The sequence below is a fragment of the Eptatretus burgeri genome, chromosome 5 (genome assembly GCF_056783735.1).
Source record: "Eptatretus burgeri isolate ZD-2024b chromosome 5, Ebu_testis_v1, whole genome shotgun sequence".
In the NCBI taxonomy this organism is placed as follows: domain Eukaryota; kingdom Metazoa; phylum Chordata; class Myxini; order Myxiniformes; family Myxinidae; genus Eptatretus; species Eptatretus burgeri.
In genome coordinates this window covers 22,782,553-22,807,501 of record NC_140965.1, presented here as the reverse complement: position 1 = coordinate 22,807,501, position 24,949 = coordinate 22,782,553, and the positions used below count along the sequence as shown (strand labels likewise).

The window sequence follows — 24,949 nt, the reverse complement described above, 5'->3', positions numbered from 1 at the left end:
CATAACATTTTGGGACCCATTCCAAGTTCTTGTGTGACCATAAATATTTTATCGTAATACGGCGACCAGGATTGACAGATTTCAACCCACCCCCCTTTTTTTGCAGGAATAAGTGAGCCATCTGGGCTTTTTACGAGCAACATGGTGATTCTCCAGGAACTTCTTCAGCTTCCAGAAACTTGCAATCCAAATGCTCAATGCTACTGTTTTGTTGTTTTTTTTTTTCTTCTGGATTTGAACTCACAACCTTCGGAGTGGCATTTCAGGTTCAGTCTTTAGCACTAGGCCATCATTTCTGATATCACTCGAATAAAGCCACGAACAGCGTCCATGGTGTCGAGTAAAATCTATCACAAATTGCTTTTGTACACTGATTTCAGTCCGCCACCTGGAGAACAGTTGATGAGGTGATGGGTAAATGTTACTGGCATCATTAGATGCACATGCTGATGAGCGGATGCAATAAACTCTTGAATTGGATTCACAAATAGGATGCATCCTGCAGCACATGTCAGTTACCGGGCCACAACCAAGTCAATCAAGCCTGCTTTCCTTTTTTGAATGCATATTCATGTCATGATGGGTAATTTCATAGGCCTCACTTGCAACACTTCAAATCAGAGTTGGGAATGCTGAGATATGTAGGAGGCATGGATGGCGGCGCCCGTCGTCAAGTTGACGATCCGAAACGATCTATAAACTCTCCAGATGCTCACAGCATGTGTAAATGTATCTTTCGACAATTCCATTGGCTTGGATGAAAGTAACGTCGGATCGTTTGCATGGACATGAGTACAGTTGGTTATTTTTCCGGATATGTGTTGTTTGTCTTATTTTGAGATTATTTTGCAAGCATGCTCAGCAATATCTGGGAATGAGAATGTATGAATGATGGAGCGACCTTTTATTGTCTGTTCTTTCCTTGTCGGAGGGTTGGTAAGTCACTCTGTATAGCCAAGTTGTTTCATAACCATTTGTGAGTTTATTTTGAGATTTCTCATTAGAGTAAAACTACCTTTACAACATAACTTAAGAGAAATATAAATGGAGTGCAGATATTTATCAAACTACCAGTTACATACAACAAATGTAAACAATTATATCTTTGCTACATGTAGTGATCAGACATTGGACAGTTGTTTATCTCCCCAACCGGGTGTCAGCCCGCCTGTTGTCAGACAATATTTGGGAATTGTCAGTCTGTACGGAGCCTGACTCGAACATGACTGGATGCATATCTATCATTTTGGGCACATGCACGCAATAATATCTGGGTGTGAGGCACATCAAATGATTTTGGGATCGGAGCCAAGTTGGAATTTTGGGAATTTAAAAAAAAAAGACATTTTATTGGAGAGAATGACTGCAGAATTGTATTTGCTTTCAGGAACCATTACTTATTTACAGTGGCCTGGAAAAGTATTCAGCCCGACACATAGTGTCCCATTTAAATGAATTATGTAGAAACTATTTTTTCCAAATGAACTTTACTCATAACTGAAGAGATAAATCTAAACACTGTTATAGTTGAAGGAGTTTACATATCAGGAATACGTGCAAAAAAATATGTACAAGTCAAAATTCACTGGTTGCAAAAGTATTCAGCCCCTTAGGTCACTACTTGGTGGTAGCACCTTTTGCAGCAATGACTGTGACGAGTCTTTTTGGGTAGGTCTCTACCAGCTTTGCACAGTGAGATGCTGAAATGTTTTCACGTTCTTCATGTGAAAATGTCTCTAGTTCTGCCAAGTTGGTTGGGGATTATTGATGGACTGCAATCTTCATGTCTCGGCATCAATGTTCATTTGGGTTCAAGTCAGGACTTTGACTGGGCCAGTCAAGAACATTTATTTTCTGCTCATTCAGCCAGCCCAGTGTGGCTTTGACTTTGTGCTTCGGATCATTGTCCTGCTGAAATGTGAATCTCCTACCTGGTTTCAGATTCATGGCTGACACGTACAGGTTTTCATCAAGGATTCTCCTGTACATTGAACCGTCCATTTTTTTTTGTATACCTTGTCGAGGCTCGTATGAGAGCTAACACACAACACACAGCAAGGGGGGCGTGAGACAAGAGGGGCAGGAGTGGGAAGGACAAAACAGTGGGGAACAGAGACATTAGGAGATCTGTGGAAGGGAGAGGGATGGGGCGGGGAACATGGGGGAATACAAGATGGACATTTCAGGGACTTTCAGGAAGGAAAGCAGGGAATTTGGAGGTGGGCTTGGGTTGGATTAATGGGGGTAGAAAAGATCAAGGATTTGGATGGGGGATGATAAGAGGTCCATTTCCCCTTCTATCATGACGAGCTTGCCAATTCCTGCTAATGAAAAACAGCCCCATAACATTATGCTGCCACCACCATGCTTTACAGTGAGGATGGTGTTGACTGAGTGATGTGCAGTGTTCGGATTGCGCCAGATGAAACACTGAATTTAGACCAAAAAGTTCAATTGTTGTCTTGTCTGACCACAAAACGTTTCTCCATGTGCCTGTAGTATCATTAAGATACTTTTCAGAAACTCCATGCAAACTTTTAGATGCATATTTTTCAGGGATGGCTTCTTTCTTGCCTCCTGTCCATATAGGCCAGCTTTGTGAATAGAACGGTATATTGTTGATTGATGAACACTAACCCCCATTTCAGACATAAAGCCTTGTAGATCTTTCAAAGTCATTGTTGGATTTACAGTGACATCCTGAACTAGTTTCCTGCTTGCCCGGCTGCTGAGTTTGGATGGGCGACCTGATCTGGGAAAAGTCTGGGTGGTATGATATGTCTTCCACTTTGTAATGATGGATTTCACTGTAATCAAAGGGATAATGAGCGACTTTAAAATATTCTTATAACCCTCTCCTGAACGGTGTTTTTCCACCACTTTGTCTGACTTCTTTTGAAAGTTCCTTGGTCTTCTTCATGTTTGTCTTGGTGGTTGACCAAGTGAGTGCCACCTTAAAACTCCTTCGATAAGTGGGGAGCTTAATTTTTAAGTTAAACCACTGATTACATTCAGGTGAAACCTATTAAACTTATTTTGTAACTTTAAAAACAAATAATTTGCTCCTGAAGTGATTTAGGGTTAATTAGGCAAAGAGTTAGAATACTGGTGTAACTGAGAATCATCTGATTTTCTCTGTTAATCTAACTTATTCACATTTTATCTCATTTTTTTTTCGCTTTATCATTTTGGAGTAGTTTGTGAAGACTCTAATTATTAAGTTTGATTTGAAGGAATCATTAAATAAGCTCAGGTGACATCAAAATGTGAAAACTTTGGAAAGGGTTGAATACTTGTGCAGGCCCAAAAGATCCAGATGACCCAATAATATGTTGGTAGTTGAGATGGTATTATGGTATACACAATAATACCATTTCCACTACCTACATACCACCTTCAATTATTTATTTAATTTATATACACTTTACCATCACTGCTACTGTGTTACATAGATGTCACTTTGAATTATTTATTTAAGTACATTCTTTTCTTTAATTATTTTAATGTAACATCTACTTGTATATCCCATTTTTACCTGAATCCTACCAACTGGGGTCTTTTTAAACCCCAGGCCTACATGTGTTATTTCTATTTTAGTTTAATAATATGTTTCATGTTTTAATAGTTAGTTTACCGATATTTCCCAGTAATAAATATATATGATGTTCTAAGATCCCACCTTGCTGCACAGAGTTACAAGGAAATCCTTTCTGGGGTCCAAAAAGACCCCAGAGTTGTTTTCGTTCTTTTTTCTTTTTTTAACATATATGATTACTTCATGATGCATGCTATTTGTATCGAGCAAGTCTTCTAAAAAAAATCTATCTTTTTCATGCTTATGTTTGTTTACTTTATCACTAAAACATCATCAAATCAAAATAATTATGTTTCCTCATTGATCTGAAACTTCAGCAGATTGAATTAAATTTAGTGCTCGTGAATTGGGGTCATAAAGGTCCACAGTTCAGTTGGAAGGTGAATTTTAGATTTTATATTTATCTTAATCTTTCTTATGTTTGTTGACTTTATCAATAAAACACTATGTTTAGTCATTGATGTGAAATTGAATGGTTTTGGGTTGGGATCTAAAAAGACCCCAGTTGGTAAGATTAGGCCATAAAATATGTTGGTAGGATTTATAGGGTTAAGGTGTGGTTGGGGGCTATGTCCTTGATGAGGACTTGTATCCTTATTTGAACAATAATTTTCTTTAAAGGATCGAATATAAATTTAGCACTATTAATATTATTATTGTTATTATTTATTCTCAGCGTCCTGTTTTTTGTAAATGTCGATGAAGGAAATAAATAAAAATTCGAAGATCAGAGGCGATCGCAACATGGACTTTGGAAAATCGTTAGAGAGGTGTACTATGTATATATGTATGTATATGTGTGTATGTATGTATGTATGTATATATGTGTGTGTATAAATATATGTATGTATGTGTGTATAAATATATGTATGTATGTGTGTATGCACAGTATATATGTGTATGTATGTATGTGTGTATAGTGTCAAGACCTGCGACATGTCGAGGTCGAGTGCGGGTCGAATGCATGCTATTACGGTCGTGAGGCAGCATGTGATAGCGCTTCGCCTCATTAACGAGGTCCCGACACGCCTCCGAGGAACGCACGATGTGATCATCGTCCACCACGTTGAAGAGGTACGATGGGTGTATGAAGGGCAGGCGTACAGTTCCAAGTATTTCAGCAGCATACTGCGGTCAGAAAGGACAAGAGGTTTGAAATGAATAAATGTTGAATTGCTGGAGCTGCCATGGTAATGCTTGTCCTCTCCGCACTCCAACGGACATCACAAATTCTTACTGAACCTGAAGCCGATTGGCAGGGTCCTGACGCAGCCATGCCATCGCCGCCTCGTAAACAGCCTCCTCGCTGCATGCATTGAGCTCGTCGTTTGACAGATATGTCAGCAGCTCGATCTTTCCCAAGTGCTTCAGCTCTCCTGCAGCCGCTACATCCTGAAAGTGCTGCAGAGCGAACGATCGCGCTCGCCCAGCGAGTTCTTGACAACCAAGTGCTTCTGCCATAATCTGTATACTGAGGCAGCTTTGTGCACTCAATTCCCGACCTGCATATTAGAGTAGAGTGAGCATTACAACCCCAAAACGAACCTGCCATTTATTAAATTATTAATGCAAATTTGGTGGAATCTTAGATTCCTGGCTCTCCCCCCAATCCCCCACCCCAATCATCATCATGCTCTTTCCCTTCCCTTGCTCCTATCTCCCAACCTTCATTCCCTTCTCCTCACTCCTCCAGTCACCCTCTTATTGTCTACTCACCTTCTCTTAATCCTCTCAAATCAGCTCACCTGTCCCTTATGCAAATATAATAAATCAGTGGCCCCATTCCCATTTTCTTGTCCAGTATAAACCAGGTTATATAAACAAACAACTACAATTTTTTAACAGCAGGACAATGCTTGATAAGCGAAATAATTGTTTTCCTCTTAAATGTTGTTTTGATCTCTCAGTGTAATTGACATCGATTCCTGACACCTTCCTTCATGGTAACCACCTCCTATTAATATTGTGACCAGCAACAAGATCACTACGCTGGTGCACTTATACCGAGTATTGAATCGCAGAGCTGATCAAAGTCTTCCATCTTCAGCTTGGCAGTGACTTCAAGCAGGGCTTCGGCTGAGCATGATTTAGCGGATAGCAATCCGGTGTAGATGAAGTCCAGAAGCATTTCCATTGCTTCAGGACTCATATCCGCCACGACCACCTTCAGTACCTCGTTCTGACCGACGCTGCTTTGACTCCGACCCTTCTGCGCAGCGTGCGTTCTCTCTCTGGCTTCGTCGTCCTCGACGTCGACCGGGGCATCAGTCCCATGAGTTCCGCTGCTGTTTTGAGTCATCCTTGCAGAGTTGGAAGTTGAGGACGTCTCCATCGCTCTGTGAAACACACAATCGGAGGTCACTTATGAATCGATGGTGAAGATTTAATCACCTTGCAAAAAAAAGAGGCCGAAGTGTTACTTTGGAATTAAGGCTCAAAGAACACAGGACAAGGGTTGCTGGGAATGTCCATGAGGTTCTATTATAGAACCTGATATCTGCAGGTGTCCTAAGAGCTGGACTTCCTGAAAAGCAAAACTAAAAAGGCAACTGCCATTTGTGTGTGTTTTTTTTTTTTTAAACCCCCGCCAAGGGCTTTGAAAAAGGTTAATTATCGTTCCTGATGAGCAAGTTTTAAATATGAGATGCTTGTGTCAGACCAAAAATTAAATAAATACCCCATGATGCAGAAATTTCAATCAAGGGCCAATGGAGGGAAGAAGATGATGGTTATAAATAATATCACTTTGAGGGTCTTGGTTTGTGTTGCTTGTAGATCTCTAAAAGAATTTCACTCGAGTCAAAAATCCAAACGTGCGAATTATAATTATCAAACAAAATTGGAAGCAAATCACTTATTTGGCATATTGTTGAAGAAATGTTATCAGTTACAGTGTTTCTTTCTGTCGACTTGCATTGATATGGAACTTATTTGAACAAGGAGCTGATACTCTCGGTCCCCCACCTTTTGGGTGATATGACGAGAATATATCTGTTATATGAAATCTAAATTTTTAACGTTTTTTTTTTTTGAAATATTGTGCACGCAAGACAAGTTACCAAGATGGTTAGCATGGAAACATAATTCAGCCACTCACAGCCGTGGTCCAATCAGGTTGAGATAACATCATCAGGAATAGATACCCGAAATATGAAAGCGAAATGTTTTACGTTTTTTGAAACGTCACAAACACAAAGGCACATGGGCAGATTATCGGCCGTTCGGAGCTCATTTTAACGTCCCCGTCACCAATCTTGGCGGAGAGGTGGTGGACAAGGATACCGTGAGCGGAAGAAATTATCAAGTACCTTGGACTTTATATCACTGTTATACTATTACAAGAATAGCTGGGTATGCAATATAATTATGAGTATGTGATTATGGCCATGCTTTGCGTTATATTGTGACATTATATTATGATAGGGACAAAAAAACAAGGTATTTCAAGAAAGTTTTGGACCGATTGTGACAAAACTAGGTGGATGAGTTGGTGAACAAGAACAAGCAGATCAGATTTTGGTTCAGGTCCAGATCAAGATCCGACCAATCAGTGGGATACAAAACGTAAATTGTTCAGCCTGGCCGAGGTATGCGCTCTACCGAGTGTCGTTCTATTTGTTACACTGATGAAGGGTGAAACCCAAAACGTCAACTTCTCTTTGCATCCCATGTTGGCTAGAATACTCCGATCAACGTTCCATCAATTCCATCCATTATTCGAAATGCCTTAGCTTGGTTATTCTGCTAATAATGTGGTATTTAGGAGAACTACTGAGTTTGGGTTTTAACAGGGTTTGATTCCCCGGTGAACAAGAAAAGCTATGTAAAAGCAACACCTGTCCATGAAAGGAGGATGCATGTTCACCTTTTGCTCTGCGGAACAGAAACCAACTTGTCTGTCCATACAATGGGATCTACCTTGAGCTGAAGGTACCCAAGGACGAAAAAACAAAATCTTCCACAAGATTAGGTAGGGCAAAAATAATGAGTTTCCCACAAATTAATGGTTCTTTTCCAAGAGGTATCATATTTCCTTGCGTTTGTAATTGGAAAAAGCAAAATTTAATTAGCATCTGTGATTTTATAGGATTAGGCCACAGCTGTGAGAAACTGCTGGTCAGGATTACTTGGTTATTCAGCAGATATTTTCGGATGCAATCTTACATGATAACCATGTGTGATGCTGAAGGAATGACTTCAGAAACGAGATGAAAGGAGTTTTCATGAGGCGACAATTAATTAACTGACATTCAAACAATTGATTTGTGACATGAATTGCAGTAAGTTGATAGAAGTTTGGGAACACTGCTGGGGAGGATGTTCCAAAGAGAGGGAGTGGTGGTGAAGAAAATTGGTACAGAGGGAAAGGACAGTAACAAAGAAAGGGTGATGAATATAATGCTTGAAAAGGACCGGCACATTGATTTGTCCGCTCCATGAAGATATATCGGTGGAACCCAAAGTTAAATCGCATGAAAACATGGCTGTCTGAAATGAACATTCGCAAATTGGCAACGACACCAGTCTACCAATGCTTAAAGACAAGTTTTCATGGACGCAAATAGCTTTTATAATGTTTGACCGCTTTGGTCCACCAATATCAGAGGTCTGTGCCTCACACATCTATCCATCAAGGCTTCTGCAGATAACCCAGATATTCTGTCGTACGGAGATAGTTGTTTCACAGGATGTCCCACACTCTTCTGTGTATCTCCCTTGTTAGTGTGTCCTCCACTCTAATGGACTTGATTCGCACTGGTGATGGTCTTGCCATGTGTGTTCATTTCTCGCTTCTACACAAATCCTGAACCTCACTGGTTACCCCCAAACCTATGGAATATATTTAGCTTCGTGGCCTCTCTTTAACACCTCATCTCTATACCTGAGCGCACTCATCATTGAAGTTGAGCTGTTAGGGTTAGACAAGTAGATTCTGTGAAAAGAACATGGCACCAACGGTTGACCTTCCAGTTGTGACGTCTCCAATTAGAGGGATGTGGAGAGTGGTTCTGGACCTCGTACTACTGACGCGAAGCCTGTTCCAAACTGGATTGTTATTCTCTGCAGGTCATTCTGGAGATATTTTGCTGTTTTAAAGTGGTTCCTTTTGTTAAGGGTGACAATTTAACGATCCACATGAGGGATGTAACCATCGGTTGTCAGAATGATGTACCTCCTTGAACTGTGCAATCCAACTTCCTTATCAATGCTTTGGAAATGAAATGGCATTGAACGTGTACTGGGAAGCAATGACAGTCTGAGTCATTCCCCCTTGAACCATCGTGATGGCGTGAGCCAACTCATTTGCTGTTACATGATGTCTATTGCCTCGCCCTTCCAAAACTTTCTGAGACCACATGGGTGGCCAATATATAGAGGATATTGAAGGGGGAGTGTGCACACGTTTACATAGATTCTATGGGAGATGTTACTTATTTGTTAATTTCCAGGATTGCTCAGTTCGTGGCTATAATTATAACACTCGAGCAAAGTAGATGGCACGCCATCACAAATCCCACGCTTCCCACATAAGACAAAGTTGAAAAATGGCAAAACGTTCCACCAGGAATGACTCGATATCAAATTTTGGCTTTAAAAAGAAATTTCCCCCGTTTTTACCCCTGTGAACCCAAGTCCCCACCCACCCTGTGGGGCATGAACCGGGGGTCAAAATACAGCCAAAACGGTACATGATAGTGCAAACATTTTCATGCCACCTTACTCGCCATTCTCCTGCGGTGTGCAGTATCAAGTTTCGTTCAAATCGGGCACCGAAAAAATTATTAAAAAATCAATTCCCCATTCAGTCAAGTACTCTTCGGGAGTATTTGATCAATGCAAACAACCTCAGCAGTATAGTTCGCTGGAGCTATCTTTTTTTTTCTTGAAATGTTTTTTTTCATCAACCACTATCACAACAGGAACCCAATGGGTTCACGGGTCGTCTCGTAACTACGAAGTTTGGTGGTGCATTTCTGTCCAACCGTTTAAGGAGGAGATCACGGGACGGATGGACTGACGGACAGACGGAGCCGATTGGAATATCCCAATGTCTTTTTTTTTCTTCTTCTGTTTTTTTTCCAAAGCTCGTGTGGATAATTAGTTGCACGTGCAATCTCCTGATTGGGTCTCTTTCCTCAATAACTCTCTTTTGCACACACAGGATTAAGAAATCACTGAATTGTGGTTCTATAGTTGATTGCAGCTTAAATTGTTGATCAGTTATATTTTTTGGTGAAGAGTATTGTTGCCACGGAGCCTCGCAAATGTGCTATGCTTCCGCACTGAGACATTTGATTCGCGAATGGCTGAAAAGTTTCTAACTAACCTGTATTCAGATATCACAACTTATTGTTCCCCAAAGTCACACAACCGAAAGTTGAATTTGACGGTGGCATGCATGGAATGCAGAAGGTGGGAAAACGTTCCTTATTATTAATATGGGCCTTATTGTGAGAAATAATATGTGGAAGAGGGCAGATGAGAAGTTAGGGCAAAAACGGGACAAACCCGACAGACATAAATAGGGAGAGGGGGAATATGCACCTTGTGTACAAGGAAGGAAATAAATAATCCGATCACCCCGAGGTTCCACAGAAAACGGACTCACCCCAAATATTGGGAAAACAGGTGAGGACTTAACAAGATATGTGCAGGAGGATGGTGCAGAGCACCTGCTGGTGTGGCCGAACTCTGAGAAAGGTGCAGACAGGATCATGGGAGGATGGTGTAGAGCACCACTTCAACAGACCCAGTTTTGTCTCCACGACCAGGAATGAATGAGTCAGTCCATCAGGAAAACAAAGGGTCAGAGCGAGAGAGACAGAGAGCAATGTAACGGAATGATATTGCTCTGCTGATCAGGCCCAGACTACATCAGTGTCTGTGTTATCAAATCTGCTCGTCTGCTCCTGCTTCTCCTCTGTCTGCACTCTTCAGCCTATGCTTCTCATTTGGTCATCTCCTGTCTGCCTGGAAGTCAACAAATGTCACTCCTATCCATGTGAAGGATGGAAAAACAGATCGTATCAACTACAGACCAACAAGCTTACTTACAGTTTTAATCAGTCATCAAATTCATCATTGCTGATGATATCAAACCTTTCCTGTTTTCAAACGTCCCGATCTCTGACCATCAGTTTGGATTCCATCCCATTCTCGCAACCCTGGACATGCTGTTGGTCCTCTCTCCAAAGTATGGTTCTGCTTGCCAAGCTCTCTTCCAGATGCCTCATAAAAATCCCACTCCAACTGCTACTTTTTACACCATACAATCTCATCCCGAGGTATACATGCACTGCCTCCGCTGTGTCAAGTTCAACAACACGACTCAGCCTGACATTTTCTCTGTTTCCCAGCGTAAAGCTACGCTACGCGAATCAAACTGACCTTGCTATTCCTACAACAATCTCGCTATACATTCCCACCACATTTCTACGTAACGGTACATTTGGTTTGATGCATTAAAGTAAAATATAAATTATTTAGAAGTTACTATATTGTAAAAAGCTCTTGCAGGTGAATTTATTTTGATTCATTCACAGCTTAAATCATCATGAAATTTACTGCACTAGATATGAATATGTGGCCTCGGAGTTTTGTGATGCTGCAAGATTTCATTATATGATGCAATCTGAAATTAAGGCATTGTGTCAGTCATGGACAAAGATAATTGTATGAAGAAGCGGATGAGATGCATGTAATGGTACTATCAACGGCTTCTACGTGGAAGAGTGACTGTAATTGTACAAAATGATTTGTGATGCTACATCTCTTTGTTCAGATTTTTTCAAGAAACCTTCAGGTCGAGCAATGACTGGATGAGATTTGCAAACTTCCATTCATGGATGGTGAGTTGACTCGCATGTAGTGAACCTTCTGTTGGCATTCATCAATTGTGCATGGTACCCTTCTCATTCTAGTTCGTATGCATCACAAGGCTGCGGATAGTATCATTGGCTGAGGGCACCGCCGTGCCGCTGATGCGGTGCCCCAAGAATGACACGCTGAGTCAACACCACCTGGTGTTAATTCAACGGAAGACAGTGGCTCCAACTCAGGACCCTAAGATCCGAAGCCAGCCACCCTAACCACAAAGCCGACCCCAAGCTTTGTGCATGGTGTCGTTTAAATAGTGATTGATTTTTTTTTCCCAGCAGGTTGGTTTTAAAATGTGTGAACTAATTAGAGCAACTTCAGTTGGACGAACACAAATCTCATTTTTTTTGCCTCCGATCTCCAGGTGTCGTTCACATTGACAGGTACCATGCACGAAGTTCAAGGTCGCACCACAAGTGACTAAAATTGGACTTGGACACTGCATGTCGTATCAAATTGTGTATTTTTGCATCAACTTTACACTCTGTAGTCTACAGGAAGAAAGTCACACAAAACTCGTCAAGAAGGCTCCCAATCACTACAACTACTACGACTATTGCAGTAGTTGCAGTACTACGTAGTATAACGCAGTATTATTACAGCACTACTACTATAAGGACAGACACTATTGTCTGTCAGGTCAGGTTCGATCTCTGACCTGCTACAGGTACCATGTAAACCTGTACTAACCTGTTCCATGGTCGGGTTGGCGGCGACTAAACAGTCTCCCCCCACCAGATTTCCTGGTGAGGAGGGTGTTTGGATATGGACACCCAGCAGGATTAAAAACAAAACCTGTCAAAGGGCGGAGGAGCTCCTTGTGAGCCAACGGCCATCCATATCTAGTGTCCAACTGTGTCTGCGGACGTCCTCCTGCAGTTGGGTTACTTTTTATGAGGAGGTTGGTGGCAGGATTTGCACTCCGGCCACCGTAAAACCCTTCATTCCGCAAAACGCAAAAACGCAAAAAAATCTGAAAACCCGCTCCGTGGGAGTACCTCCTGTGCAGCTTCCCTTCGCAGGGCAGCTCACCGGATGACGGGATTGGGGCAAAGCCTTCGGGACCCCCAATCTTTGATGATAGGCGGGAAACCACGGGGTAACATCCCTGGGTCATATTGCGGGAGAGTGTGTCGGAGTGGTGCTGAGGTGTCGTCCACCAGACGGCGGTCTCCTTGGGTTAACCTAAGACGGTCCCTTCGGTGGGTGCCTGGAATGTCCTATCCCTAAGAGAGGATGATCACCTGTCTCTGTTATCATCTGAGCTCAAGCATTTGGACATCGGTATTGCAGCTCTCTCTGAGGTTCGGAGACCGGATTGCGGCGAGATAATGGTGGGTGGTTACACCTACTATTGGTCTGGTCGCTCTGATGGTTACCATACCCAAGGAGTTGCTGTAGCTGTGTCCAATAAGCTGACCCCAATGATAATTGAGGTAACACCGGTCAACGAGCGTATTATGAGATTAAGGATTCGTCACTCCTTAGGTGTCATTTCCCTGGTCTCTGTCTATGCTCCGACTGAGGCGAGTGATCTCACCGTGAAGGATGCATTCTACGCCACGCTCGAGTCTGTGGTTGATCAGTGCCCCAGACGAGATACACTTCTAGTCTTGGGGGATTTCAATGCATCGACTGGAACTGATAGGGATGGTTATGAGACATGTGTTGGTCCCCATGGGTCAGGAACTATGAACCAGAATAGTACTAAGTTCCTTGACTTTGCAAGAAGTCATGGACGGAGGGTGGCTGGTTCATGGTTTCAGCGCCCACAAGCTCATCGCTGGACTTGGTATTCCAACGCTGGCAGTGTGTAAAAGGAGATTGACCATGTCCTCATTGATGGTCGCTGGAGGATGATCCAGAACTGCAGGGTCTACCGGAGTGCTCAGTTCCTCAATACTGACCACAGGCTTGTTGTAGCAACTCTAAAGCTGCACCTTAAATCCTGGAGAATGGTACCATCCCAGCCTAGGCTGGATGTTGGCAAGCTCAAGGATGAAAGGGTAGATGAGGAGCTTGCGAACAGGCTGAGTGGACATTTGGGGTGTCTGGGTGCTTTGGGGGGTCCTGAAGAGTTATGGATTACCTTCAAGACCACCGTCCTTGATGTTGCCAGTGGATGTCTTGGAGCTCACCGCAGGGCAAAGAAGAATTTTGTCTCTCAAGGGACACTGGATACCATTGACCAGAGTCGCAGAGCCAGGCTGAATGGCAGAGCTGAGCTGTTCAGGGAGCTGAGGCGTAAAACTGTACGTGCACTAAGGGTGGACAAGGAGGCTTATGTGCGAGGAATCTGTGAGGGGGTAGAGCATCACCTGCGGACAGGTGGTTCTCGTCCCACTTACAGGGGAATTCGCGCATTACGTTCATCCAAGCCCATCCCTCGGAGCACTACAGTTCGAGCAGAGAGTGGTAGGCTCTTGACAGAGGAGTCTGAAGTGAAGGCCCGCTGGGCCGGTTACTTTGAGCGGTTGTACCAGGCTGATCCACCAGCTGTTGAGTTGAACGTCAATGGTGTTACAATCCCTGTTGCTGACCCTCCAATCAATTGTGGTCCACCTTCGCTTGTGGAAACACGGGCTGCGGTGAACCGGTTGAAACAGGGTAAAGCTCCAGGGATTTGTGGCATCCATGCTGAACTTCTGAAGGCTGGTGGAAATGCTGCACTCGTGTCGTTGCATGAAGTTTTGTGCTCTGCCTGGAACACAGGCATCATCCCAACTGATTGGAAGAGGGGCCTTGTTGTTCCTCTCTGGAAAGGGAAGGGTGATCGCCAAGACTGCAACAACTACCGAGGGGTGACGCTGCTCTCAGTGCCGGGCAAGGTCTTTGCTCGGATAATTATTGATAGGATTCGCCACCATCTGCTTGAGCACCAGCGTCCAGAGCGGTCAGACTTTACACCAAAGAGGTCAACGATTGACCGTATCCTTGCCCTTCGTGTCCTCACCGAACGCAGACGAGAGTTTTGGCAGGGGCTGCTTGCAGCCTATGTTGATCTCTGTAAAGCGTTTGATTCAGTGAATCGGGATGTCCTCTGGAGGATTCTTGGTCTTCGTGGGGTGCCACCAAAACTGATCGATCTGATGTCTGAACTCTACTCTGGTACTGAGAGTGCTGTGAAGTGTGGTGGTACCATCTCTGACTTATTTCCAGTTGTTACTGGAGTTCGTCAGGGATGTGTACTTGCCCCCACACTTTTCAGCACTTGCATGGACTGGGTTTTAGGGAGGATGTCGGAAAGATCAAGCTGCAGTGCATCGTTTGGGAATGTCAAGATCTCGGACCTTGATTTTGCAGATGATGCAGTTATCTTTGCGGAAACTTTCGATATCCTTTTGGGGGCCCTCGAGGTGCTGAATGAGGAGTCGGAGCCGCTGGGATTACGGTTTTCTTGGGTCAAAACTAAGATCCAGGCTTTCAATGACATCTTGGATGCTGCTGTCCTGTCTGTGTTTGTTTGTGGTGAGGATGTTGAGGTCATGGAGAGATTCACTTACCTTGGCAGTGATATTCATGTCTCTGCCGGCTGTGAGTCAGAGGTCAATAGACGTCTGGGTCGGGCCTGGGGAGTCATGGTTTCACTGGATCATGGGGTGTGGCGCTGCCGGTACCTGTGCGGGAGGACGAAAGTCCGAGTCTTCAGGTCCTTGATGCTTCCAGTCTTGCTCTATGGATGCCAGACTTGGACTCTGACCAAGGATCTGAGACGGAGACTTAATTCCTTTGGTACCAGGTCTCTTCGGAGAATCCTTGGCTATCGCTGGTCGGATTTTGTGTCCAACGAGCGGTTTCTGAGAGAGACTCAGATGAGATTTGTTACCTGCATGGTCCGTGAGCGTCAGTTGCGGCTGTATGGACATGTGGCTCGTTTTCCTGACGCTGATCCCGCTCACCAGATTCTCTCAACGAGGGAGTCTCGTGAGTGGAGGAGGCTGATGGGCCGACCACGTGCCTCGTGGTTGCAGCAGGTTGACCATCATCTCAAGGAGATGGGGATGGGCCTGGCATCTGCCTGAGGGATGGCCAGACGGAGGCCCCTGGAGTACCGGAGGAAAGTGGACGCAGCGACGCGCTGTTCTGGCACATGCTCCCATACCTGACCTGACTACTACAACAGCCCCAATCATTTCCACCTTCTCGTGCGATCGGCTGGGGAGTTTGTTTTTTTGGACGGAATAGTTTACAAACCAGGTGCCAAGACCTGACGTTCGAATGGACCCGATTTGGATAGGAATTTGTCATTTGTTCAGCATGCCGGTGATGACTCGTTTACCCTTCAGGAAAAACACCATAACATCCATCACATGCATCAACGACCGATGATGCTCTAGCCAGCAAGATAGGTCACCCGGCTTGAAGTCCTTCCGATGGACGGTGCAATCATTCATGTGAAATACCAGGGCGGGGGGGTGGGGGGTTCATAGCTTGCAGCTCGGTCGATATTTGAATCCAGGCTAGAGAGCTTAAAGGCAAGTGTGCATTCCTCTAAGCTCCCCTGCCAACTCCTTGAAGCTTCCAACATAAAGCTTTGTATAAAAATTTTTTATAAATATAATACTCCATTATCAGTCTGTTGGTTATTGTGTTTAAGTTAGATATGATTCTCTCACAAGAACATTGATCGTTCAGTGAATTAAAAGTTATCTGAAACGGTTGTCTAACATGGAGGTTAAAAAAAAAAGTGATTCTGTTTAAAGTTGATAATTGCTGTAAAAAAAACAAGCTCAAATGAGCTAGGATCCTCGTCCTCTTAATGATGACGTCATAAAAACGAATATGACGTCATTGTGATGTATCAGGTTTGCGATAAATTATCTGTGCTAATGCCCGGCTTGATTCCCGCAAACAAAATTCAAACAGCTTGCCTAGTTTCAGAGATAATGGTATCGGCGATTTCCATTAGCGGCGATATTATGACGTCAACTTTTTTTCTAGGAAGAATTTCCAAAATCGGAGATGGTTACTGCCGGCGCGTGGGCTTTCTGTATATACATGGCAAGTTTTACGAAGATCCGATGAAAACTCTGGGTTGTGAAACAAAAAATGTCAAAAATAAGGAATGACGTCATAAAAATTTATATGACGTCATAGTGATGTATCATATGTGCGGTAATTCATCTCTGCTAATGCCCTGTTCGATTCCCGCAAACAGAATTCAAAAAGCTTGCCTAGTTTCGAGATAATTTTTTCGGCGATTTCCATTAGCGGAGATATTTTGACGTCATAACTTCTTTTTCTCGGAGAAATTTTCAAAATCGGAGATGGTTACTGTCTGCGCAGGGAATTTTTACATATATACGCCAAGTTTCAGGAAGTTTCGATGAAAACTGTAGGCTGTGAAACAAAAAAGTCCACAAGAAGAAGATGAAGAACAACAACGTGAGCGAGACTTGAGCGAGATCCTCCCCGAGGATCTAAAAAAATAAAAGAAGAGTTCACGTGTTTTAAGGAGGACATCATCATCGTACTGAAATACCAATTTGGTGTCTGTCTGTCTGTCTGAAGGAGATACATTCGGTCGTTACTTATCCAATCTCAACCAAACTTGACAGGAGGACTAAAGGTCACACGATGGAGGTTGTGGCGACTTTACTTGCCCCCCTCCCCAAGGGGGTTTTCCACCTTGGGCGAAATCTGTGTTAAGGTGTATATCCATCTTAAAATAAGTAATCATGGCATTTTTTCCAATGCCACTTCTCAAAACAACGCTTGATAATCGGAATAAATTAAAGTTATTAAAAAGCAATATTAACACGAATAATATCCCCCCCCCCTTCCACAAGGGGTTTTTCGTCCTTGGACAAATTCCGTGTTAACGTGTATAAATAGCTCATCGCGGTGTTTTGTGGGGTACCCCGACTGGAGGTAAAAATATTGTAAACCACAAAGAAGTATTATTACCTATTTAAAGTCACTACTGCTGTTTATGATGAAACTGAAAGAAATCTGGCGGAATCCCGACGTCCTTGAGGCATTCTATGCTTATCGAGTCCCCCACAGATTAACGGACCCGAGCCTAGATCTACTGTAATCTATATACACCATAGAGGATAACAACATGACCCTTCCTGCCGCTCCCTTAGGGAGTGGGTGTACTCGTTCATAAAATTATCAGACCCAGATGCTCTCGCAGATATCCAAGAAAAGGCAGTTTAAAAAAAATTAAAAATTTTAATGTACAAGTATAGATCGTTGGTAAGGAAATACTTGGATGTTGAAAAACGTTGGTATTTCTTGGATTAGGGGGAATATTTCGTTGTGAAAACTTTTTGAACAGCTCTTGTATGTCAAACCACACAGACTTATTGTTCCCTCCTTCGTCGCACGTCCCCCCCCCCCTTTTGTAACATAAAGCTTTAATTTTGTTGATAATCAATGTAACAATGCGTGTTTGTGTGTTAATAATTTGGATACCTCGTCTCGAGGTGAGTTTGATCAAGGCCCATGATGAGGTTAAACATACTATACACATTTGGGGTTAATTTTCCAAGTATTTAAAGGAACTGTAATAGCACCGCATGATGATGTCCACCACAAACAGTATTTAAAAGTACCTGCGTACCGTTAGCACCTGTGGTTGAGTTGGAGATGAAATTGAGGTCACAGAAGGTCTTATTCACCGTGCCATCCCGAAATATCACTTTGGGATTTCCATTGATGGCGAGGAAATTGCGTAAATGATTGTCCAGATCACGGAGATGTGACAAAATAACACATGATTGAGGTGAAAATCGAGGATTAAAAATCAACCCATAACTCCTAGTGGGAATCTTTCTCCATCAGATGGATATTTGGAAGCATTCAGGGATATAATTCGATGCGTTGTTGATGAGGCAACGATCTCATGACATTCAAATTACCCATGAATCCTTGCAACACACCAGATGGACATCCTCACTCCTGCATACAACAGGCAACATTCGGCAGTGGGTGAAATCAGTTGTAGCGAAAAGGAAGGCTGCCAACCTTTTTATCAACTCCTTGAAATACAGGTTGTTGGAAGCTACAACGTTCCGGTGAGCTTCGAAGGATCTGCCCCGCACACTTAGTCTCAGATCGGTGAACTCTTTTGAAAGTCGCTGCTCATTCAAGCCACGTAAAACCTCTGGGGGTGATGGGAACGAGGAGACAGAGAGGTGTGGGTCAATCCGGTCTGCGGTTTTCGAGAGGTCACTCACCGAGAGGTCAAAGCGGTCACACGATGCCTGGAGCTGGATGTGCAATAACCGATGCATTCAAAAGCGGTGCTGCTGCACATTCGGGCAGGAATTTGGAATTTGTTCAGGATTCCGGCAATAACTCGCCTCCTCTTTGCAAAAAAAAAAGAGAAAAACCGTGGTTTCTTTCACGTCCGTCAACCAATGACTAGTGCCGGTAGAATGGTCCTCCAGGTTCACGTCCTTCCGATGCATGGCGCACACCTGCACGTGAAACACAGTGATGATAGTTTGTCACTGGATTGAGATTCGAACCCAGCTGAGAGAGCTCAGAGGTAACTGAGGCTATCCTACCAGCTCGTACACAGTAGCAAACGCCTTTATTATTGACTTATTTATTTATTTACCCTCTATTATACACTTCGATATTGCACTTGTTTCAAATGTCGGAATTATTCATGCAAACGCAACTACAGTATTGTATGGACGTGATGTAAAAAGCAACCATTTTGTTTTGCGTAAAAAGCAAACAGCAAAGCTGTCCTTGAGTATACACAGGAAGACAATTCATTCTTTCTGCTGTCATGGTGAATGCAAAAGTAATTGATGTACAGTTTCCATATAATAGAAAGTCTACACCCCCTTTCAAAATTTTCACCTTTTGCTGCGTTACAGCCTGGAATTAAATTCCATTAAATAAGACTTTTTCCACCTTTATTTACACATCATAACCCACAACCTCCAAGTGAAAAACAATGTCTACAAATTTCAGAAAATTGATTAAAAATACAAAACTAGAATATGTTGGTTGGATAAGTGTCCACCCCCCCCCCCCCCCCGAGTTAATACTTGGTGGAAGAACCTCTGACAGCAATTACAGCTGTGAATCTGTTGGGATAGGTCTCTACCAACTTTGCACACCTTGATTGAGCAATATTTGCCCATCTTTCTTGACAAAACTGTTCAAGCTCGGTCAAGTTGCGTGGGGAGCGTTGATGGACAGCAATCTTCAAGTCATGCCACAGATAGTTGATTGAATTTAGGTTGGTCCTCTGACTGGGCCACTCAAGGACGTTTATCTTTTTGTTTCTTAGTTACTCCAGTATAGCTTTGTCATGCTGAAAGGTGAACTTCCATCCCAATTTCAGCTTTCTTGCAGAGAGCAGCAGGTTTTCTTCTGGAATTTTTCTGTATTTTGCTCCATCCATTTTCCCTTATATCCTGACAAGTGCCCCAGTCCCTGATGATGAGAACCATCCCCATAACATGATGCTGCCACCATCATGCTTCAGAGTAGGGATGGTGTTATTTGGGTGATGTGCTGTGTTTATTTTTTTTCAATATACAATGTCATAGCTCGTATTAGAGCGAACACACAGAACATCCAACAAAGGGAGCAGGAGACAAGAGGGGCAGGAGAGCGAAAGAGAAAACAGTGGGGAGCAGAGACATAGAGATCTGTGGAAGGGAGAGGGATGAGGTGGGGTACACGGGGTAAACAAGATGGACACGACAGGGACTTTCAGGTCCTTACATGACAGGGACTTTCAGGAAGGAAAGCAGGGAATTTGAAGGAGGTGGGTTTGGGGTGGATTAACGGGGGTAGAAAAGATCGAGGATTTGTATGGAGGAAGATAAAAGATGGTGGTAAACAGCTGTTTTGAAGACCTGGAGGGAAGAGTGGGATTCAACAGAGTGAGGGAGTTTGTACCAAAGGTGGGCAAAAATAGGAATGACAGGATGAAGGTTAGCAGTGATTCTTGATTTTGGTAGTTTAACCAGAAGGATGTTGCTGGTGGACCTTGAGTGCCCTGCAGAAATATGAGCGGGACAGATAGCAGACAAAGGAAGGGGTCAAGGCCGGAGAAGAGACGGTAGAACCAACCTGCCTGTGGTGAGAGAGTGAGAGACCCAAGGACACAGCCTCACTGCAGGAGACACCATTGGTTTCCATAGCATGAAGCCAAGAAAGGTGGGAGTACCAGCCCAGAGGGGAGAGCAGTACTCCTTCAGGCCGCAGATGAAAGCTTTGTATGTTGTCAAGAGCTCAGGTGTTCCAAGGAAGGACTATGCATGATGGAGGATGCCCAATCGGTGACTGGCTTTGGAGGTCAGCTTGGAGATGTGGTTTTCCCAGGAAAGATAATGGTAGATAGTGAGACCCAGAAGCTTGAATGAAAGGACTTCTTCCAAAGGATTGTTGAAAAAGTCGATTGGGGAAGGTGGGTGGGGTGGGTCGCAACAGTCCTTTTGGAGAGACATCATGAGAGTGAGAGATTTGTCAGGATTGAAAGACATGTTCCACGTATTTGACCAGTTTGTGATTTTACCCAGATCTGCAGAGAATGAAGAAGCTGCTGCTTGCCGGTCTGAGGGAAAACAGGCGGTACGGCAGAAGGTGGAGTCATCAGCAAAGAGATGAAGAGGATTTTCCAGAGAGTCGGAGAGATCATTGATTATGGAAATGGAAATGATCCCAATCAATGGACAAGACGTGATCAACAAGAGTGCCGTCTTCTTTGATTACCTCCGACATGTGTTGAGTTGAACAAATTCAAACAATTTTATCCTCTGTACTATTCTCATGGAAAATGCCAAGTTTGTAAGGATGCCCCTTTCCTTCTTTTGTCTCGAGAGTTCATGGAGCTCCTTACCCTGTGCAGTCTTGAGAAAATAAAGGACATGGGAAGGGTCTGTGAGCTGCAAATTTCATTGGTCCTGATGACATCAAATGTTTTATATTTTGTCCAAGTACTGCTAGATGGAAGGGTTTTGAAGGTGCCAAAAAGGCAATTTGTGTTCTTGTGTTTAAGTGTATAATTAAATTGAAATAAAATATTGATTTTAAAGGTTGTGGGAAAAAAAAAAATTCGGAAGATTACCGCTATTGATGCAGCATCATTTACACCACCTTATTTAACACGTTACATTAGTTCATCGTGCCTGTTGTTTTAGTCCTTTATGACATCCATAAAAAACAGTAAGTCTCCCGTTTGGAATGATTTTCAATTCTGTTTGACTGTCAGGCAGGCAGAGTAACAAATTATCTCACTCCTGTCTGAACATGTGCGATTGGGACAAATTCAGAGACAAAGTACTGTTAAACTACAGGTTCGTTTTCCGATTCATGTTCTGATTCGTGTTCAAAACTTAACATAAGTCAAATGAAATCAAGTTCTTCCTCGATCATAAACTGACATTTGTTGACAGACAAACAGACAAGGTGAACCGATTGCTTTACCCCGCTGCGCAGGGTAAAAAGGTACCAACTGTATTTAAGGGACACCTTGTGTCCACAACATTAAAAAGCCTAATCATCTTTCCATTTCATTGTGCTTGCTATGTTGCGCAGATACACAGCAGTGCAATTTTCATGAGTTACTGGCCAACTCTTACCTCCTGCATGAGCCGTATCTGCAAAAACGTATTGTCCAAGACTGACCACCTTAAGCTGGTGATCCTTTAAGCAGCTGAGGCTCGAGGTTGCAGCTGTTGGGACTGAAGCACCTTCCGTTTGCCCCGGCACACCAAGGTAGGTGCCAGTCTTTGAAAGGTTGTACTCGAGGGAATGTGAACCTCCATTAAATGTCCTCATTATAGAAGTTGCTTGTTGAGGGAAATCCACCTGACCTGCTTGGATGTGTATCTGCTGCTCTAAACCTGCAGGTGGATTTAAGCCCCGAGTTGAAACAGTCATGCTTGCAGGCACAATAGGCTGTTGGAATGAGGGCTGGTATGACGTTGACATAAAAGAAGGTGTCAGTGCTGGTGGTGCTGGTGTTTGTGGTGGTGGTATGATGGGAGAAAAGAAGTTTGGAACAGCACCGGATGTGAGTGCTCCGGCCATCTTAGAACTGAGGTGTGCACACAGTGACGAAGGGGTCATGTTGAAACAGGCCATGGAAAGGCCTATTTCCGATTGTGATGCGGCAGGAGATGAAGGAAAGTGAGAAAGACCTGCAAAATAAATAAATAAATAAATAAATAAATAAATACATAAATAAATATCAACACGAACAACAAACATTGATCAAATTAGTGGATGGAGAATGTAAAATTTGAGAACCACAAAAACATCATCAACTAGAAAGAGGGATCACAGTAATTACTAGGACTAATCGTATCGTTTGTGTGAAGCTTTAATGCATTTCTGTACTCAAGAAAAGCAGTGGTGGCATTAGGGTCATGCAACCCATTCAATTGCACCGGGTCCCAAGGCAACAAGGGCTCTGCATGACCAATTGTGGTACATGGCCCAAGGGTGGTGGTGATGGTGATGGTGGTGGGTGGGTCTCACTTTGCTGATAAAACACATCAACTTGTGAGTGGTGTTAAATCGATATTGTTGAGCAAATCTACATTACGATTCCTTGTACGATCAACAGACCACCCCCTCAACAGTAAACGGATGACCCCACTTGTGTCACGGCAGAATATTGTGGGCTTTTTTGTTTTTTTGATTCAAAAGTGTGTCGGAGCAGCGAGAGATGTCACGAAATTACCCAAACGGTGCTGAAAAGCAAAAGTTCGCTCGACAGGAGGCAAAAATGATTTCAAAATCACCCAAAATTAACTTCGGTTTCGTTACAAAACAAGCGGGAGAGAAATTGCGTCGGTACCATCTTCCAAACCCTGGGTGGGGGGGCAAACAAAGTAGCTACAACCTTTAGTTTATGACCCAATTAGTCCCCCGAGCAAGTTTGCTTGATATTGGATAATGAACTCCCAACTGCATCGGCCACAGGCATGCAGAGACAGACCCCAAATTGCTTGTTTTAGTATGATGACAAAGCCCCCCACTAGGCCACTATGAGGCCTCCAAATAACTAACACAGCCACTGTATAAAGTGGTAGGGAGAGGAGGAGGAAGAAAAGAATACAGATGAAGTGGGTGAAGATAAGGAGTCGGGGATGGGTGGGTCAAAAATTAGGGTGTCAGCCGATCCTGAACCTGTGTACAAGGCCCATGGTCAGAATACATGAAATAATTTCTCATTTTTTTCCCACTGAAATTACCATGTTTTACACTTGAGAAATGAGAAATTCCACGATATGAGACAACCCAACAATTGTGACGAGGTATTTTTAAGAGGAGGCCGTTTAGGCAATCATATTTGAGCTATATGTAACACGTTGACGTTGAATAGTTCCATTTACTTACCTTTATACAAATACTAACCACAATCTTAATTCACTTAACATTCACACAACTTAGTAAGTACTTAATATAACCCATTTAACTTTTGGCAGCTGAGGAATTTTTCCTGGATAACGTGTATAATGGTATCCTAGCAAAATATCCTGGCTAAAAACCGCTAAAGATGCCCCTTAATCATTATAAGAGCATCATGTGCTTCATATGCCTGGTGTTGGCTTAATGGTTAGGGTGGTGGGCTTGGGATCCTATGATCCTGATTTCAAATCTCACTCAGTTGTTGAATTAATGCCAGGTAGGGTTGACTCTGCCTGTCTTCCTTCTGAGGTTGGCAAAATGAGTGCCAGCATGCTGGTATACTGTGTCGGAGTGGCGACCCATCCACGATTGTGCCCAACAGCCAAGGAGACTGCTTTGGCAGCACCAACACTGCACAGAATATGGTCCCGATGGATGTGCTTCATCGTCCACATGTTAAATACTGATGGGACAACCACATTTGCATCCGCAACCCAAATTAAATAATATCCAGGTTGCAACCCCCTCACCCTTCGCATCCTCCCCCCTCCCCCCTCGCCCCCCACTCCATCTTTTTTCCTTGCCAGCACTGCACTTGTATGGCACCTTGACTCAAATTGAAATCTTTAAGGGAACAAATCCAGGACCAAACAGCTCGGTGCAAGCATAGAATGAAACACGAAAGAGCAATCAGAGATTGCAGACCCTCGCCAGGACTTGTTTTGTGTGGTGTATTTTGTGTGGCAAATAAATGGAAGGGTGTACTCAATGAAAGGTCTAAATGGTCTAGTTGTCAATGTGCAAAGGTCAAAGATCTGAGAAGTTGTAAAGGTCAAAATGGTCTAAAGTGTCTTAAAAGGTTGAAGGGGTTTGAATTGTCTGATGGGGACAAAAGAGTCTTAAAACGTCGAAAAAGGGTCAAAAGGTCAATGGGGTCTTTGACGTTTAGATCCTTTTTAATGCAAATGCAGGGTATTAAAAGGTCTGAAAGGTATGATCAAGGTCTAAAGGGTAGAAAGGAGTCTAAAGGTCCAAGTTTCTAAGAGTACCTAAAGGGTGTTAGGGGTCTTAAGGGTTCAAGGGGTCTTTAGGGTCTTAAAGGGTGTTAGGGGTCTTAATGGTCTAAAGGGTCTTCAGAGT

The 24,949-nt window shown here is 43.3% G+C and overlaps 1 protein-coding gene and 1 long non-coding RNA gene across 5 annotated transcripts in view; one reads left to right on the top strand and one right to left on the bottom strand.

Annotated features, from left to right (window-relative positions):
- The window catches only part of LOC147026054 (kelch-like protein 29), a 162,081-nt gene that overhangs the window by 33,107 nt on the left and 104,025 nt on the right, over positions 1 to 24,949 (bottom strand). For all 4 annotated transcript variants that reach the window (XM_085881057.1, XM_085881056.1, XM_085881055.1 and 1 more), the window contains exons 4-8: positions 22,033 to 22,593; positions 18,446 to 18,584; positions 5,600 to 5,931; positions 4,838 to 5,097; positions 4,525 to 4,723 (exon numbers count right to left, since the gene is read on the bottom strand). In XM_085881057.1, the coding sequence (XP_085737183.1) occupies positions 4,525 to 4,723; positions 4,838 to 5,097; positions 5,600 to 5,931; positions 18,446 to 18,584; positions 22,033 to 22,593 (1,491 nt within the window). The remainder of the gene's footprint in view (positions 1 to 4,524; positions 4,724 to 4,837; positions 5,098 to 5,599; positions 5,932 to 18,445; positions 18,585 to 22,032; positions 22,594 to 24,949) is intronic.
- On the top strand, positions 4,617 to 22,116 carry LOC147026055 (uncharacterized). The gene is made up of 3 exons (XR_015058094.1): positions 4,617 to 4,669; positions 11,379 to 11,445; positions 21,989 to 22,116. It is a non-coding gene; the product is annotated as an uncharacterized LOC147026055 (long non-coding RNA).